Source organism: Lethenteron reissneri, chromosome 29 (genome assembly GCF_015708825.2).
Source record: "Lethenteron reissneri isolate LAM-NWPU_2019-01 chromosome 29, ASM1570882v1, whole genome shotgun sequence".
NCBI classification, from domain to species: Eukaryota; Metazoa; Chordata; class Hyperoartia; order Petromyzontiformes; family Petromyzontidae; genus Lethenteron; species Lethenteron reissneri.
Window position 1 is genome coordinate 14,572,385 of NC_083807.1, and position 16,813 is coordinate 14,589,197.

At 45.9% G+C, this 16,813-nt stretch overlaps 1 protein-coding gene across 4 annotated transcripts in view; it reads right to left on the reverse strand.

Annotated features, from left to right (window-relative positions):
- Positions 1-324: 324 nt before the first annotated feature.
- TFAP2D (transcription factor AP-2 delta) overlaps positions 325-16,813 on the reverse strand; it is a 74,650-nt gene continuing 58,161 nt past the window's right edge. For 2 of the 4 annotated variants that reach the window (XM_061562660.1, XM_061562659.1), the window contains exons 7-9: positions 8,256-8,397; positions 5,685-5,798; positions 325-2,554 (exon numbers count right to left, since the gene is read on the reverse strand). In XM_061562660.1, coding sequence (XP_061418644.1) covers positions 2,335-2,554; positions 5,685-5,798; positions 8,256-8,397 — 476 coding nt within the window. In that variant the 3' untranslated portion in view covers positions 325-2,334. The remainder of the gene's footprint in view (positions 2,555-5,684; positions 5,799-8,255; positions 8,398-16,813) is intronic. The other 2 variants (XM_061562662.1, XM_061562661.1) reach the window with 2 other exon arrangements.

The window sequence follows — 16,813 nt, forward strand, 5'->3', positions numbered from 1 at the left end:
TGACAGTTCTTTTGTGTTTCTTCAATTTGCGAATAATCGCACCAACTGTTGTCACCTTCTCACCAAGCTGCTTGGCGATGGTCTTGTAGCCCATTCCAGCCTTGTGTAGGTCTACAATCTTGTCCCTGACATCCTTGGAGAGCTCTTTGGTCCTGGCCATGGTGGAGAGTTAGGAAAATTATTGATTTATTTCTTCTGTGAACAGGTGTCTTTTATACAGGTAACGAGCTGAGATTAGGAGCACACTCTTAAAGGGAGTGCTCCTAATCTCAGCTTGTTACCTGTATAAAAGACACCTGGGAGCCAGAAATCTTTCTGATTGAGAGGGGTCAAATACTTATTTCCCTCATTAAAATGCAAATCTATTTATAACATTTTTGACATGCGTTTTTCTGGATTTTGTGTTGTTATTCTGTCTCTCACTGTTTAAATTAACCTACCATTAAAATTATAGACTGATCATTTCTTTGTCAGTGGGCAAACGTACAAAATCAGCAGGGGATCAAATACTTTTTTCCCTCACTGTACATACACTGTGTAATGGATATATGTCCACACTATGTTTTGTTACATCATTGGTTCATATTTCGAAAGCGAGTATATACAATAATATATGCACACATATACAGGACCAGTTGGGGAAACGGTGGCACAGTGGTTGGCACACCGCACTTCCAACCCAGCAACCTCAGTTCGATTCCCAGCCACGAATACACATCAGTCAAAAGAAAACAATATAATATTTTTATTCAACAGGTAAAGCCCACAGAGCTATTAAGCTCCGATTCAGAGGTGACCTGGTCACACCTGATAGCTCATGGAAGTGGCATCACATGCAGAAATTTATCAGAGCCAATTCATCTAAATAATCCAGATAATTAAATTTTCTCCACCGGTCCTGCCCACCCATCCATCCACTAACCCACACTGACCAGCGTGGTGAGGTATCGACAAATAACCCTGATGGCCGATACTGTTTAATTAGGCCTTAATCCATCAATGGATTTGAAAGAGTGCTCCATTAATCTATTTATTTTATATTCATATATTTTTAATACATGAACAGCCACTATGTTTGTCTTGCTTTGTACATTATAAGTGATACTCAAATATTCGGAACAGGTTGTTTGTTGTCCTTTGCCCGCACCTCCAATTAGCATGGTTGGCTCCGTACCGTGCTAAAGAAGTTCAACAAACATACACACACAAACTCACATGTTTTGTTCTAAACAGCGTAAGCCTGGACATCAATTCACGTGCCTTATCCACGGTTGAATTAATTTTGCAAGATTAAATTAAGGACAAACACACTGGAAAAAAAGGACCGATCGCCCTTCACAAACACTGCTGCTAGTTCATATATTATGCAACTGCAGAATGTATTTCTGCTCGTGATGGTGCTATTGAACGACGTTTTACATGGGGCATTTTCCATAAACTGTATATCGCTTGGGTTTATAAAAACGTTATGAACGTTAGTAACGTCACACCTTTCATCACTCGACCTCGAAAAACACAATCACGGAGGATGTTGAATCTACGCGGAGTTGTTGACGGACAACAATTTGCCTGAACATGAAACGAAAAGAAAACCCTTCTAAATGAACTTGTTTCGTAAACAAAACGATGTGATCCATTTGTTTTGTTTGCGTTTGCATTGTGGCCATGACATTTTCTGTTGCTGCCCCACTGTGTTCCCACTCAACCATGGAATGTCCACGACTGAACGGTGGGAAAGGCATTGCTCGTGGTTCCAAAGGCAATTGTCGCGCGTGTCTTGGGCATCCGATTCCTAGCTGCTTCGCACGTTACTCCCCCGTTGGCGGAGCGCCAGTCCCACTTGTGTTCGATAAAAAATGAAACGACACGCGGGTTACATGTAAGTTACACCGTGTGGTGGTGCAATGTGCAGGTTTTACTCCCATCGTTTTCAAGACATCTGGCCAAAGTAGAACAGCAGGACAAAATACCCTCTATAGTTCCATTTCGTGGGAGGTCCTTCCGCCAGCAGTGACGTGATCAAGCAATTGCAGGGCTGCACCTTCCCCCCGCCCCTTTATCCAGCTTTTACTCCACATAAAAGCGTCTGCAAGGAACACACTTGCTGATCTTTAGATATATATATTTTTTGACTTCACCCATCCCGATCAGCATTTTCCTCTCCGGTTTGGCTCGTTGTTAAAAAAAACGATGCCAAAACAGCGACGGTCGATGCAGAACACGGGGTTTTTTTTGTATCGTGGACGCGCACTCGTTAAATGAATCGGCGACAGAGAGGGCCCACCCCTCAACACCCCCCCGCCCCGTAACTGTGTGCGTACGTGGGGCAGGCGGCTAGTCGGCCTTGCCACCACGATTGTCCTTTTCGCTGGCGTCTCCCGCCTTCCTAAGTGAGCCCTTGTCGATAGGGAGGGCGGGAGCTGGCGTCGACGCAAGGCTGGCGGCTTTGCTCTGCAGGTGCTTCTCTTGGTAAGCCAGCATCTCACCCAGCACCGTCTGGAACGTGCTCAAGGCTGCACAGAGGGCGGGCGTGCCGAAGCCGTGGGTAATGAGGCTGAAAATCACCGCGCCACGAGCGTTAACAACTTCTAACCACCCAGCAACGTCTTCGCCATCCTCATCACACGACACCAAAGACAAACATCATTCTGCAACAGACTGTCAGGGCAAGTGCTGTTAGCGAGCACCTATGAAGGCCGGCAAGGCACACAAGGGGTTTGGTGGCCAGCACCACGCCCGGCCGCTTTTGTCTCCCAGTGGCGATGTTTTTACATACCGCAACAGGTACTCAATTGAGGCTCAGTCGACCTAGGGGAGGCCCAGGACCGGTTCAGATATTCTTCACTGGTTTTGGCCGTGAGCAGGACTGGAACTTGGGTCGCCTGGTTCGTAGCGCAGCCCACTAACTGCTACACTACCGCTCCCCACACACCACAACCCCCACCACTCATAAAAACACTCGAAATGCAAACTCTTCACACAGGCGATCGTGCACACATCTCCCCGTCCAACCGTTCCCCGATTGCCGTATTCTCTTCATACAGAACAAGAAAAGAAAACACCAAACATCGTAACCGGTATTGGCCAAGTCTCCCAATGCTGAAAAACAATACCTGCAAATTAGTCGATTTGGGATTACACATAGCAGCAACACACACCCATTGAGTATCGATAGTAACAATTTCTGTGAGATACTTTATTGAGGGACTGTTTATTGTCTTGGTGTGGCCTGTTGTTTTGTTGCCTTGCCCAAGCTTGCATTTGGTGTTGAAGGGTCGGCAGGAATTTATCTACTTATGCAATTAAGTACTAATATGCTTTGTGTCTTTATTTTAGTAACTTGGTTACCCTTTCTCTATGTTGCACTCCTATCGTATTGTATATAGCTTGTAACTTGCCAACCCACCCCGACTGGACGTCTGTGAAAAAGAGCTTCATAGTTCTTCGGATTCCTCCAAGATAAATAAACATTGATTCTGAACCAAACTTCCCCCGACAGTGAAACACGTGGCAAGACCCTACTGAAAAAACACGTGTTCATGTAGTATCTATTGAAAAGTGTGATAAATAGTCTTAAATAAGTATCTGTAATCTTGAGTCTATAACACCTGTTATGCATGCTGGTTGTCCACCCAAACACTGTCAGGGGTTTCATTCCTACTTTGTTGCAGAGTTATGGATGACATCGGGCACATTACAGGGGATCTGGCCATAGGTGGTCACAGCTGCTATAGGCTGCTGGTGGTGGGGGGGGTGTATGTTGTGTCCAGCAGAGCGCATTGCAGCAAAATCCATAAAATTGTACTTCACTTCTACGCTCCTTCAATTCGCCAACCCGTACTGGCCAGAGTGCTGAGCTATGTGGTAAAGTCACGTAGATAGAAAAATAATAATAAAATGAATACAAATAAAATAAGAACCACGACGTTTCGATCGCAACACAAGCGGTCGTCATCAGGAAAAGGGGCTTTTCCTGCGAGGCTGCCCTTACCTGATGACGACCGCTTGTGTTGCGATCGAAATGTCATTTTTATTATTTGTATTCACTTCATTATTATTTTTCCATCTATGTGACTTTACCGAAAGAACCAAAGAAAATGAAGTTCTACGTACATGTGTAAGGCCCATTGAGCTAGAAATCTCTTTTTCAGAAGAGACCTGGCCACAAATGATAGCTCAACGAAGTGGCTTATCACGTGGGCAAGTATAGCATGCAAATATACTCTAAAAACATGTTGATTCTAAATATGGAGGGAAAAAAACGGAGGATCCTGAGGAAAAAAATCTACATGACTACGGGGAGAGAGAACATGCCAACTCCAAATATACAGCGGGCGTCAGGGTCAGGATCGAGCCCAAAATATATACAGCGGTACCTCGGTATACGTCGTTAATTCGTTCCAGAAGGTAGGACTTATACCGAAAATGACGTATACCAAACAAATTTTTCCCATAAGAAATAAAAGGAAAGGAAATAATACGTTCCAGAGTATAAGAAATTATATTTAATATGGCATATTATACATTAATAGGGTTGTATAAAATAATTTAGACTACGTATTACTAAAATGCATACATAAATTAAAATAAATACATTTAAATAAATTGAAATAAAATGTAACATCACTTTACCTTGCTGAGAGGAGTTGATAGCCTACGAGGATGGTGGTGAGGAAGGGGAGGAGTCGTGAACGGGGTCTACGCGGCGGGTACGCGGTGACTCATCCCGACCCATACAAGTTCTAGCAAGCGCGTCATATCCCAAGCAAGACATCGTATCCCAAGACATTTTTTTCTCGTCAAAACACGACGTATACCAAATTCTACATATTCCAAAGCGGTCGTACACCGAGGTATGACTGTATACCAGGCGGTGTAGTTAGCATCTCACCACCATAGTAGCCCAACTGACAGTGAACTGACTGGCCAAGAGGACTGTACGTGTACATGTGTAGGACTTGAAATCATGCGCCACGCGTTCTGTTGCTCGGCAAGCGAGCAGAGTACAGTGGGAGCATCTGAGGACACGGTTGTTGTCGTGGCATTAAGGGGGGGGTCGTTAAGAGACACGACAGGTGTTAGGGGTGACTGAGGACGCAGGCCGGTGATTGGTCAGGAGGGTGAGTGGTTAATGACCGACGCCGGCCTGGCGGCAATAACATGATCACGTGAGGCTGGGGGCCTGGGGGCGAGTAGCAAAGCGGGGGATGAGATAATTGATTGGGACTGATTGGTGCGGGGATATAGGGCACAGCGTAACGGAGAGACGGGAGTCTTGGTTGGGATTGGAGCTGGAGTGGTTGGTGCCCAGGAGAGAGACGGAGCAGCAGTGAGCAGGGATAGGTACGGTAGAGTGGATAGAGAGAACACAGTGTACGGTTAGCAGTAGATAGAGAGAACACAGTGTACAGTAGCAGTGGATAGAGAGAACACAGTGTACGGTAGCAGTGGATAGAGAGAACACAGTGTACGGTAGTAGTGGATAGAGAGAACACAGTGTACGGTAGTAGTGGATAGAGACAATACAGCGTACAGTAGGAACGGAGAGACATGGAGTGTTGTTAATGGCGAGTTGTGCATCGGAGCGAACGGAGAGACACGGAGCGATGATGAGGAGGTGTGAACTCTACGCGTGAATAAACGAGACGAGAAAGACAACGAGAGTACGAGTCCTACACATGTACCTGAAGTGCGTGAGGTGACGCTGAACCTCTGGGTCCAGCACAGGTGTTGGCCGTGAGCTGCCAAGGGGAGAGCGGTCCTGGCTCAGGAAGTCCTGGAACTCCTTGCAGATCTGTCTGTCGAGAGCATGGTGGGTGGGTGGGTGGGTATGGAGCACCACGGTACCTCAACACCTGGGCGCACTCACAAGTGCGACCTTACAAGGTCCCACTCATCACACAAAGTTCTTGCCACGAATCACAAATGGGCCATGCCACCTTGCTGATCTCATCAGAGAGCATGCACCATCGCGTGAGCTCCAGTCAGCCTCACGGCAGTGGCTCCTGGCCGGCCTTCGAACAAAGACGGTTACCACATCGTGCACGCTTTCAAATGTGCTTCTATGGCCGTCTGGAACGCTCTTCCTTTCTATATTAGGAAGCCACTGCAGCTATGCACTTTTAAATCATCTAGATTATAAACAAAATTATTTTATAACTTATTTTTGTGTTTTGTTTGTTGTCCTTCCCCCACACCTCCGATTAAAATGGTTGGCCAAGCACGGTGCGAAGGAAGTTCAACATAAGTACATACATACCAGGAACCATCCTGGGACGGTCAAGTGAACGTATTGCATAGGGCGTTAAGCTCTTTGCTTATTGGACACATGTGACTATTCACTGCTCCGCGATTCAATTAAAGAGTGATGGCCAAATTCAGGAATCGCTTTGTTTATTTCGCAGTCGTGGCATGTGCAGAATCTGTAGTACGTGGACGGGGGAATTATTTCCTTACTGAGGGGCGGATAGGACTGTCAAATGCCTGGCTGCCACACTTTAGTCAACACCATGATCACACCGAGACGGTATACACATTGACTGTGTGATCACAACTACATGAAAGACCCCAGCTGTCAAGGGCAATTGCCCTTCCTCAGAGAAGCGAAGAACGGCCATTGCTGCATTCTTCGATATTAGGAAGCCATTGGAGCTTTGCACCATCAAATCTAGATAAAAACGAATTTCTTTAGAACAGTTTTTTCTGTGTTTAGTTTGGTCTTCCTCCACACCTCCGATGATGAGCGTAGTTGGCTACATCGGTGCAAAATAAGTTCTACATACATACAACACTGGTTGTTGTTGTCGGAAGGAAGAGCGTTCCAGATGGCCGCAAAAGCGCGCCTGAAGGCGCACGATGCGGTGACCGTCTTTGTTCGATGGCTAGCCAAAAGCCGCTGCTGCGAGGATGGCCAGAGATTTAGGTTCCTCAACGAGATCAGCCAGGTATTGTGGTTCAACTGTGACAAGCGCCTTTCCCAGAGCGCTGCTCACTTCATCAACAGCAGAGAAGATGACACGGGCCGAGTGAATCCCCACAACAAGGATGTGAAACTGCTACCCTGACGCCAATCCAGGGCGGTGTTGTTGGGGCTGCTGTTACTTATCATCTTGCATCGCTTACTTTTCATTATTGCATCAGTAATTTCACTTATCATAATTAATCTTGTATGATTACCTTACTTATCATGATTATCTTACTTATGATTATGATTATTTTACTTATCATCTTGCATGATAATCACTTTGGCGAATGACAATATTTTGTGATAAATACTTCATCTTGTATCGCTTACTTATATTTTATCGCTAACTTGGTGGTGAGTATCATCTCACTTGGTGGTATCATCTCACTTGGTGGTGAGTATCATCTTACTTGGTGGTATCATCTCACTTGGTGGTGGTATCATCTCACTTGGTGGTATCATCTTACTTGGTGGTGAGTATCGTCTCACTTGGTGGTATCATCTCACTTGGTGGTATCATCTCACTTGGTGGTATCATCTCACTTGGTGGTATCATCTCACTTGGTGGTATCATCTTACTTGGTGGTATCATCTCACTTGGTTGTGAGTATCATCTCACTTGGTGGTGAGTATCATCTCACTTGGTGGTGAGTATCATCTCACTTGGTGGTATCATCTTACTTGGTGGTATTATCTCACTTGGTGGTGAGTATCATCTCACTTGGTGGTATCATCTTACTTGGTCGCGAGTATCATCTCACTTGGTGGTATCATCTCACTTGGTGGTATCATCGCACTTGGTGGTGAGTATCATCTTGGTGGTATCATTTTACTTGGTGAGTATCATCTCACTTGGTGGTATCATCTCACTTGGTGGTGAGTATCATCGCACTTGGTGGTATCATCTTGGTGGTATCATCTTACTTGGTGAGTATCATCTTACTTGGTGAGTATCATCTTACTTGGTGAGTATCATCTTACTTGGTGAGTATCATCTTACTTGGTGGTCATATCATCTTACTTGGTGGTGAGTATCATCTTACTTGGTGGTGAGTATTATCGCACTTGGTGGTATCATCTCACTTGGTGGTGAGTATCATCTCACTTGGTGGTGAGTATCATCTTACTTGGTGGTATCATCTCACTTGGTGGTATCATCTTACTTGGTGGTGAGTATCATCTTACTTGGTGGTGAGTATCATCTTACTTGGTGGTGAGTATCATCTCACTTGGTGATATCATCTTACTTGGTGGTGAGTATCATCTTACTTGGTGGTGAGTATCATCTTACTTGGTGGCGAGTATCATCTTGCGTCGTGTCTGCTGCTCTTTGGGCTCTGCGTGCTGCTTCGCCAGGTGCTCGCCCACCGCCTTGCCGGGGAACTCCGTCTCGCACGTGTAGCCAAAGTCACGCGCCAGGTGAAGGGCCTCGCCTGCGGGAGAGCGGACGACAAAGGCACCCCCAGGTAGCCGTGTGGCCTTAACGGGCTGCTGGGTCTACTTGATATCAAAGCAAGCACCTACAAAGGTCGGCACGGTGCACTAAGCGGTTGGTGGTGGTCGGGATTGAGCCCACGACCTCGTGTATAACTGGCGAGGTAGTTAACATCTCGCCACCGTGGCACCCCAAATGGAGTGAAGGCACCCCAGAAGGCATCCACCACGGAGATGGAGTGATGGAATCAGCTCGTACTCAGGTGCTAACCCTTTTTTACATTCACTGATCCTAATAAATTGACAATGCCCTGGTCAATTGTCCTAATTCAGGCCTCCCAGAGTTGTGTGTTTTGTGTTTTGAAACAAAAGAGCGGGAAGTAAATAATCTTCTTCGGGAAAGGCAATGGCGTTAAATTGCATCGACAGTTTCAGCGCGTGAAAGCGTATTAAGGTGAACTCAACACTTTGGCAAAACATTTAAAACGAAAAACAAGAAAACAAATCCAATCATACAGGTTACAGACACATGGCTTTGTACAGCAGTATTACACTTGCCTGGAATTCACACTTATAATGAATCACTGCCCTAATTGGCATCACAGTACAGTATTGTTATTATTGTCATCTTCTTGGTTCTTTCGGTAAAGTCACGTAGAAGGGAAGTAATAAAATAATAAAAATAAAACATAATAAAACAATTCTCACGACGTTTCGGCCACAACGCAAGCAGCCGTCCTCAGGTAAAAACCAGGTCTGTCGAGGCGACAGCGTCTGAATGAAACAGCACACGTGCTTGGAGCATATATATAAGCTGGGTTGGAAGGGGGAGAAAGGGGGGCCTTGACAAAATAATATGCATATCAAGAGGCATTTAGCATATTTATGGGAAATGCAGGTATGTGATTAGTACTACTTATGCCCGTGCATTATGCAGGATTAGCAGCATCAAAGGAAGGGGGTAGGGGTAACATTAATAAAGGGAAGGAGTGTTAATAGTATGTAGCTGCAGTAACTAAAACCACCACGTAAACAACTAAAGTATAAACTACATAGTATCATCAGTATACTAAATATACTCTACAATAAGCTGAGTTATTAACAGTAAGTAATACATTACAATTCTACGTCGTAAAAATTATATAATATGCTTCCATCTAAACTTTATTCTCTTACATCACACGAGTCTACACCGTACTATATACTGCCATAGACAAACCCAACATTAAATTACATACTGTATTGCTATAAACCACCCCTATACCTTATACATTGTAATATTACACTATGTATTATTCTACCCACCCTAATGTATATCACACTGCTGTATATTGACTATACAATTACGATACTATATATTACTTTGTACATTGTATTAAGCATATAAAAGTTATACTATTTGTTATTATACACTGTACCATTGACCGTCGTGTGAAAGATACTAAGAGGAAGCAACGAAATATGTCAATGGGTGAGTAGTGAGAGGAAACTTGCAGTGGAGCAAGACAGAGGTTCTCTGCAAGCCATCTGGCTACCATGAGAGATTCGTTCATGAGGCGATCCACATATACAAACACAGAGACAATTTCAACCGAGAAGATGGATTCTGGCTTAGCAATCATTGGAAGGACGTAATAAACCATTTCGGATCTTAACTGATTGTGTTCACGTTTACGGTGACTTTCAGACCGCGTTCCACTCACTGGCATTGTATTCTCTGCAGGGAATGGATTCTTTGTCAACTGCAAGTTTACACCACTACTCACCCATTGACATATTTCGTTGCTTCCTCTTAGTATCTTTCACACGACGGTCAATGGTACAGTGTATAATAACAAATAGTATAACATTTATATACTTAATACAATGTACAAAGTAATATATAGTATCGTAATTGTATGGGGTGTAGGGAGCTCTGGGTAGAGGTAGTACCTTTGTTTTCTGGTAGCTGCACTCAATTTTTGAGTGGACGGAAACACTGGTCCTCATCCATCTCCTAAATCTCTGACGTCTGGCTCCTAGTGCCACACCCCGGTAAACCGCTTCAGCTGGCGGGCTAAACGACGTGAGGGGGTGATGTCAACACTGCATCACTGGGCGAATGAACTCCCACGACGGAGTCACCGGCCAGGGCAGAAGGGTCTCGTTAGGACCCAACGGCCAAGTGTTCGGGACTAAGGCGCGCCACTTCGTTACTGTGGACTGCGGCTGTGGCCTACCAGCTATGGTTTGAAATAGCAGGGAAGGTGGATCTCTTCAGCCTTGGAAGGCCGTCTACCTAGGAGAAGGAAACTCTGATGTAAAACCTACGGCCCGAGGACCTCGCTGTCACCGTCCCAGCTTGCTAGGCCATGGCAGACGAACCCCGGGTTTAAAGGGTGGGGTCAGTTCTGCGCACACTGCACTCCACTTGAAAGCTCCTTTGCGCAGGCAAGAAGGAAATCTTCACGTCTACCCCCCCCCCCCGGTCTCACTAAGTCCTGTAGCGATGGGAAAGGGGCGAACTCGGCAGGTGTAAGATGACACTGGCAGCCGCAGTCTCAATCCTGCATGCAGGCGGCTCAGGCGCAAGTGGTCGTCTGATGATGACCTGGAAACGACATCATCACCCGGCAGCACCCTGAGCGACCAAGCAGCCTTTTCTAGGGACAGCACTGCTTGCTCCACACGGAGAGGGGCCTAGAAAAGGTGGCCTAAACAAAGCTCGTCTCCTCCTCCCTCAGTTGGCTTACCGCGGTCAACGGGCATCTTCATATGCGGTCGAATTACATCAAAGAATCGACGGCGCATCCCACTCGCCTTAAAAGGTGGGAAAGGACTCAAACTCGCATGCTGGAACATCAGAACCATGCTAGACTCAGCTGACAGCACTCGACCTGAGCGACGATCTGCTCTAATTGCACACGAACTCGCTCTGCTGGATGTTGACATCGCCGCCCTCAGCGAAATCCGCTTTTCAGAGGAAGGCAGTCTGAGGGAGCATGGCGCAGGCTACACTCTCTACTGGTCAGGCAAACCAGCGACAGAGAGACGCCGTTCAGGTGTCGGCTTCATGATCAGGGACTCTATCGCTACCAAGCTTGCAAGCCTGCCAACTGGTCACTCTGACCGCATCATCTCAATGCGTCTACCACTTCATGACCAACAACACGCAACGCTGCTCAGTGTGTACCCTCCAACTCTCCAGGCAGATCCCGCTGATAAAGACAAGTTTTACTCCGACCTACGCAGCCTTCTGCAGGATATCCCAGCTGACGACAAGATTGTCATCCTTGGCGACTTCAACGCCAGAGTGGGCAGAGACTCGGAAACCTGGAAAGGCGTACTTGGAAGGCACGGTGTGGGCAGCTGCAACGACAATGGACGCTTGTTACTTGAACTCTGTGCGGAACAGCAGCTTTCCATTACCAACACCATCTTCCAGCAGAAAGACAGTCTGAAAACAACCTGGATGCACCCTCGGTCAAAACATTGGCATCTCATAGACTACATCCTTGTGCGCCAGCGTGACCTAAAAGATGTCTTTCACACCAGGGTAATGCCCAGCGCCGAGTGTCACACAGACCACCGTCTTGTCCGCTGCAAACTCAGCTTTCACTTTAAACCCAGACCAAGAAACGGTGGCGCCCCGAGGAAGAAGCTCAAAGTCTGCAGCCTTCAGTCTGCCGCGGTCAAAGCAGCTTTCCAGAAAAGCCTACGATCTAGGCTAGAGGAACCGAGCTGCCTAGGAGACTCGCCTCCGATTCCTGAAGTGCTGTGGGACCGCATCAAAACTGTTGTTCTGCAAACATCTGAAGATACCTTCGGATTCTCCACGAAGAAAAACAGAGATTGGTTCGATGAGAACAACTTAGAAGTCCAGGAGCTGCTGTCAAAGAAGAGATCAGCACACCAGGCCCACCTGGCCCGACCATCCTGCCCGCACAAAAAAGCAGCCTTCCGCCTGGAATGCAGCACCATCCAGCGCAAGCTTCGAGAGATTCAGAACGAGTGGTGGACCAACCTCGCAGTAAAAACTCAGGTTTGCGCTGATACTGGCGACTACAGGGGATTCTACGAAGCCCTAAAAGCGGTATATGGCCCCTCGTACCAAATCCTGAGCCCCCTGCGGAGTGCAGACGGGAACAAACTGCTCACTGAAAAGGACTCAATCCTGAACCGCTGGTCTGAGCACTTCTACACGCTCTTCAATGCTAGCCGCTCAGTCCAAGAACCAGCGATTGACCGCATCCCACAACAACCAGTGAAAACCGAACTGGATGTGGCACCAACATTACAAGAGACTGAGGAAGCCATTAAACAGCTGAAGAGTGGTAAAGCTGCAGGAGTCGATGGCATCCCTCCTGAAGTATGGAAGAACGGAGGCCCAGCACTGCACACCAAACTCCATGAATTCTTCGTCTGCTGCTGGGAGCAGGGTAAACTCCCTCAAGATCTCAAAGATGCAGTCATCATCACCCTGTACAAGAACAAAGGGGAGAAATCAGACTGTTCCAATTATCGTGGCATAACACTTCTGTCTGTCACCGGCAAAATCCTTGCAAGAGTACTGCTGAATAGACTGGTACCCGCAATAGCTGAAGATCACCTCCCAGAGACCCAGTGTGGCTTTAGAGCCAACCGGGGAACCACAGACATGGTGTTTGTCCTGAGGCAGATTCAGGAAAAGTGCCGGGAGCAAAACAAAGCACTGTACATCACCTTTGTGGACCTGACAAAAGCGTTTGACACCGTGAGCAGGCAGGGACTTTGGAAAATCCTGGACAAGCTAGGCTGCCCACCGAAGTTCCTCACCATGATCGTCCAGCTTCATGAAGACCAGCTTGGACAAGTCAGACATAGCAACAATCTCTCGCAGCCCTTCCCTATTGCAAACGGCGTGAAACAGGGCTGTGTTCTTGCTCCCACGCTGTTCACCATTTTGTTCAGCATGATGCTCCAGCAGGTCACAGAGGACCTCGACGACGCTGATGGCGTATACATCCGTTTTCGTCTCGACGGGAGCGTGTTCAACCTGAGGCGTTTGCAGGCCCACACAAAGACCATGGAGCAACTGATCAGGGAGCTGCTTTTTGCTGACGATGCCGCCCTCCTTGCTCATACAGAGGCAGCTATGCAGCGAATTACGTCCTGTTTCGCGAAAACAGCTCAGATCTTCGGCCTTGAAGTCAGCCTGAGGAAGACTGAAGTTCTTCATCAGTCCGCACCCCATGAGGAGCACCATCCACCAAGCATCTTCATTGAACAAACAGAACTGAAAGCTGTCCACCAGTTCAGCTACTTGGGGTGCGTCATCTCGTCTGACGCCAAGATCGACAACGAAGTCGACAACAGGCTGGCCAAGGCAAACAGTGCATTTGGCAGACTATACAAACGTGTCTGGAACAACAGAAACCTTAAAAGAGCCACAAAGGTCAACGTCTACAAAGCTGTTGTGCTGACCACTCTCCTGTATGGCGCTGAGTCATGGGTCACGTACCGTCGTCACCTGAGTCTCCTCGAGCGTTTCCATCAGCGCTGCCTCCGCACAATCTTCAATATTCACTGGAGTGACTTCATCGCCAACACTGAAGTCCTCAAGTCAGCGAAGGTCATCAGCATCGAGGCCATGGTCCTCAAGACACAGCTTCGTTGGGCAGGGCACATCGCCAGGATGGAGAACCACCGCTTGCCTAAGATTGTGCTGTATGGGGAACTGTCCTCTGGCCATCGCGACATAGGGGCACCACGAAAGCGATACAAAGACTCCCTGAAGAAGTCCCTCACTGCTTGCTGCATCGATCACCGTCAGTGGGCAACACAAGCAGCTGATCGCAACTCCTGGCGGCACACAGTCCACCAGGCCACCTCCTTCTTCGAAGATACCCGCAGGGCCCGTATGGAGAACAAAAGGAGAAGGAGGAAGAACCATGATCCCTCAGCACCCATCCCAGATGAGACCTTCACTTGCAGCTGTTGTGGCAGGACCTGCCTGTCCCGCATAGGCCTCTTCAGCCACCAGCGTGCCTGCAGAAGACGTGGATGTCCTTCCTAGATCTTCGTTCGCGAAGCCAAGCCATGATGAATTGTATAGTGAATATATAGCAGTGTGATATACATTAGGGTGGGTAGAATAATACATAGTGTTATATTACAATGTATAAGGGTGGTTTATAGCAATACAGTACAGTATGTAATTTAATGTTGGGTTTGTCTATGGCAGTATATAGTACGGTGTAGACTCGTGTGATGTAAGAGAATAAAGTGTAGATGGAAGAATATTATATGTGTTACGACATAGAATTGTAATGTATTACTTACTGTTAGTAACTCAGCTTATTGTAGAGTATATTTAGTATACTGATGATACTATGTAGTTTATACTTTAGTTGTTTACATGGTGGTTTTAGTTACTGCAGCTACATACTATTAACACTCCTTCCCTTTATTAATGCTACCCCTATCCCCTCCCTTTGATGCTGCTAATCCTGCATAATGCACGGGCATAAGTAGTACTATTCACATACCTGCATTTCCCATATCCCCTCCCTTTGATGCTGCTAATCCTGCATAATGTACGGGCATAATTAGAACTATTCACATACCTGCATTTACCATAAATATGCTAAATTCGTCTTGATATGCATATTCTTTTGTCAAGGCGCCCTTTTCCCCCCTTCCAACCCAGCTTATATAAATGCTCCAAGCACGTGTGCTGTTTCATTCAGACGCTGTCACCTCGACAGACCTGGTTTTCACCTGAGGACGGCTGCTTGCGTTGTGGCCGAAACGTCGTGAGAATTACCCTTTGGTTCTTTCAGTAAAATCACGTATAAAGATAAAATAATAAATTAAATAATAGCATACAACGTTTCGATTGCAACACAAGCAATCATGATCAGGTAAAAATGAAATAGCAACAAACTATAGACAGACATATAAGCAGACAGATATCACCAAGATACATAGAGAGAGTAACACAGGCACAGAGAGGGAGATCATCTCTGTGGCGAGGCCTTAAATAGACAGAGTGGGGAGGGCGGAGAGAGGGAGGGGTTAGAGAAAAAATTAACATGTCAATGAGTGCGGCGATGCGTGGTCAATTACGCAAGCTTGAACATTAGGAAAGAGGGAGAAAGAACACACTAAATTAAATAACCTAGCAAAATATCGAAATGTTATGTAATACAACACAGAGAGTCGGTCAACACACAATTAACGCATAGCCTGGTCGATTACGTATTTCAAAGATTGCTAAGTTAGAATTTAAGTGTGAAAATTCTTGCTTGTGTTGCAATCAAAACGTCGTATGCTATTATTTAATTTATTATTTTATCTTTATACGTGACTTTACCGAAAGAACCAAAGAGTAATTCCTGCAGTCACGAAAGCTCCAAATTTAAGATCGAACCACTTCTACGGAGAAGTTTCAAGTTTATCTTTTTCTCTCTCTCTGGGTTTTTTGTTTTCTCTCTCTGCCTGTGTATTTAGTGTATTTTTTCTGTCTCCACTCGTTTTTTGTCGTTCTTATGTTCTGCTCTGTCTGTGTGTCTCCGTTCCTCTTGTTTTATGTTTTGTCTCTCTTTGGAATTTTCACACTTAAATTCTAACTTAGCAATCTTTGAAATACGTAATCGACCAGGCTATGCGTTTATTGTGTGTTGACCGACTCTCTGTGTTGTATTACATAACATTTCGAGATTTTGCTAGGTTATTTAATTTAGTGTGTTCTTTCTCCCTCTTTCCTAATGTTCAAGCTTGCGTAATTGACCACGCGTCGCCGCACTCATTGACATGTACATTTTTCTCTAACCCCTCCCTCTCTCCACCCCCGCCCCCCTCTGTCTATTTAAGACCTCGCCACAGAGACGATCTCCCTCTCTGTGCCTGTGTTACTCTCTCTATGTATCTTGGTGATATCTGTCTGCTTATATGTCTGTCTATAGTTTTCTGGTTAGATTTTTGTTGCTATTTCATTTATACCTGATGATGATTGCTTGTGTTGCAATCGAAACGTCGTATGCTATTATTTAATTTATTATTTTATCTTTATACGTGACTTTACAGAAAGAACCAAAGAGTAATTCCTGCAGTCACGAAAGCTCCAAATTTAAGGTCGTGAGAATTGTTTTATTATGTTTTATTTTTATTATTTTATTACTTCCCTTCTACGTGACTTTACCGAAAGAACCAAGAAGATGAATCCCTGCAGTCACGAAAGTTTTAAATCGAAAATTATTGTCATCATCACACGGTTAATAGCGAAACTGATTAGACTGGGGCTACATTCGAAACTAGGGAGTTATACATTATTGTGGAAGAAGAGAAAGGCGTTGGAGGTTAATAATTGCAGTGTCATAATTTCGTACGGAATTTCTGAGACATTTCTCATTCACATATCTAATATTTCTCATACGTTACCGAAGGATAATCTCA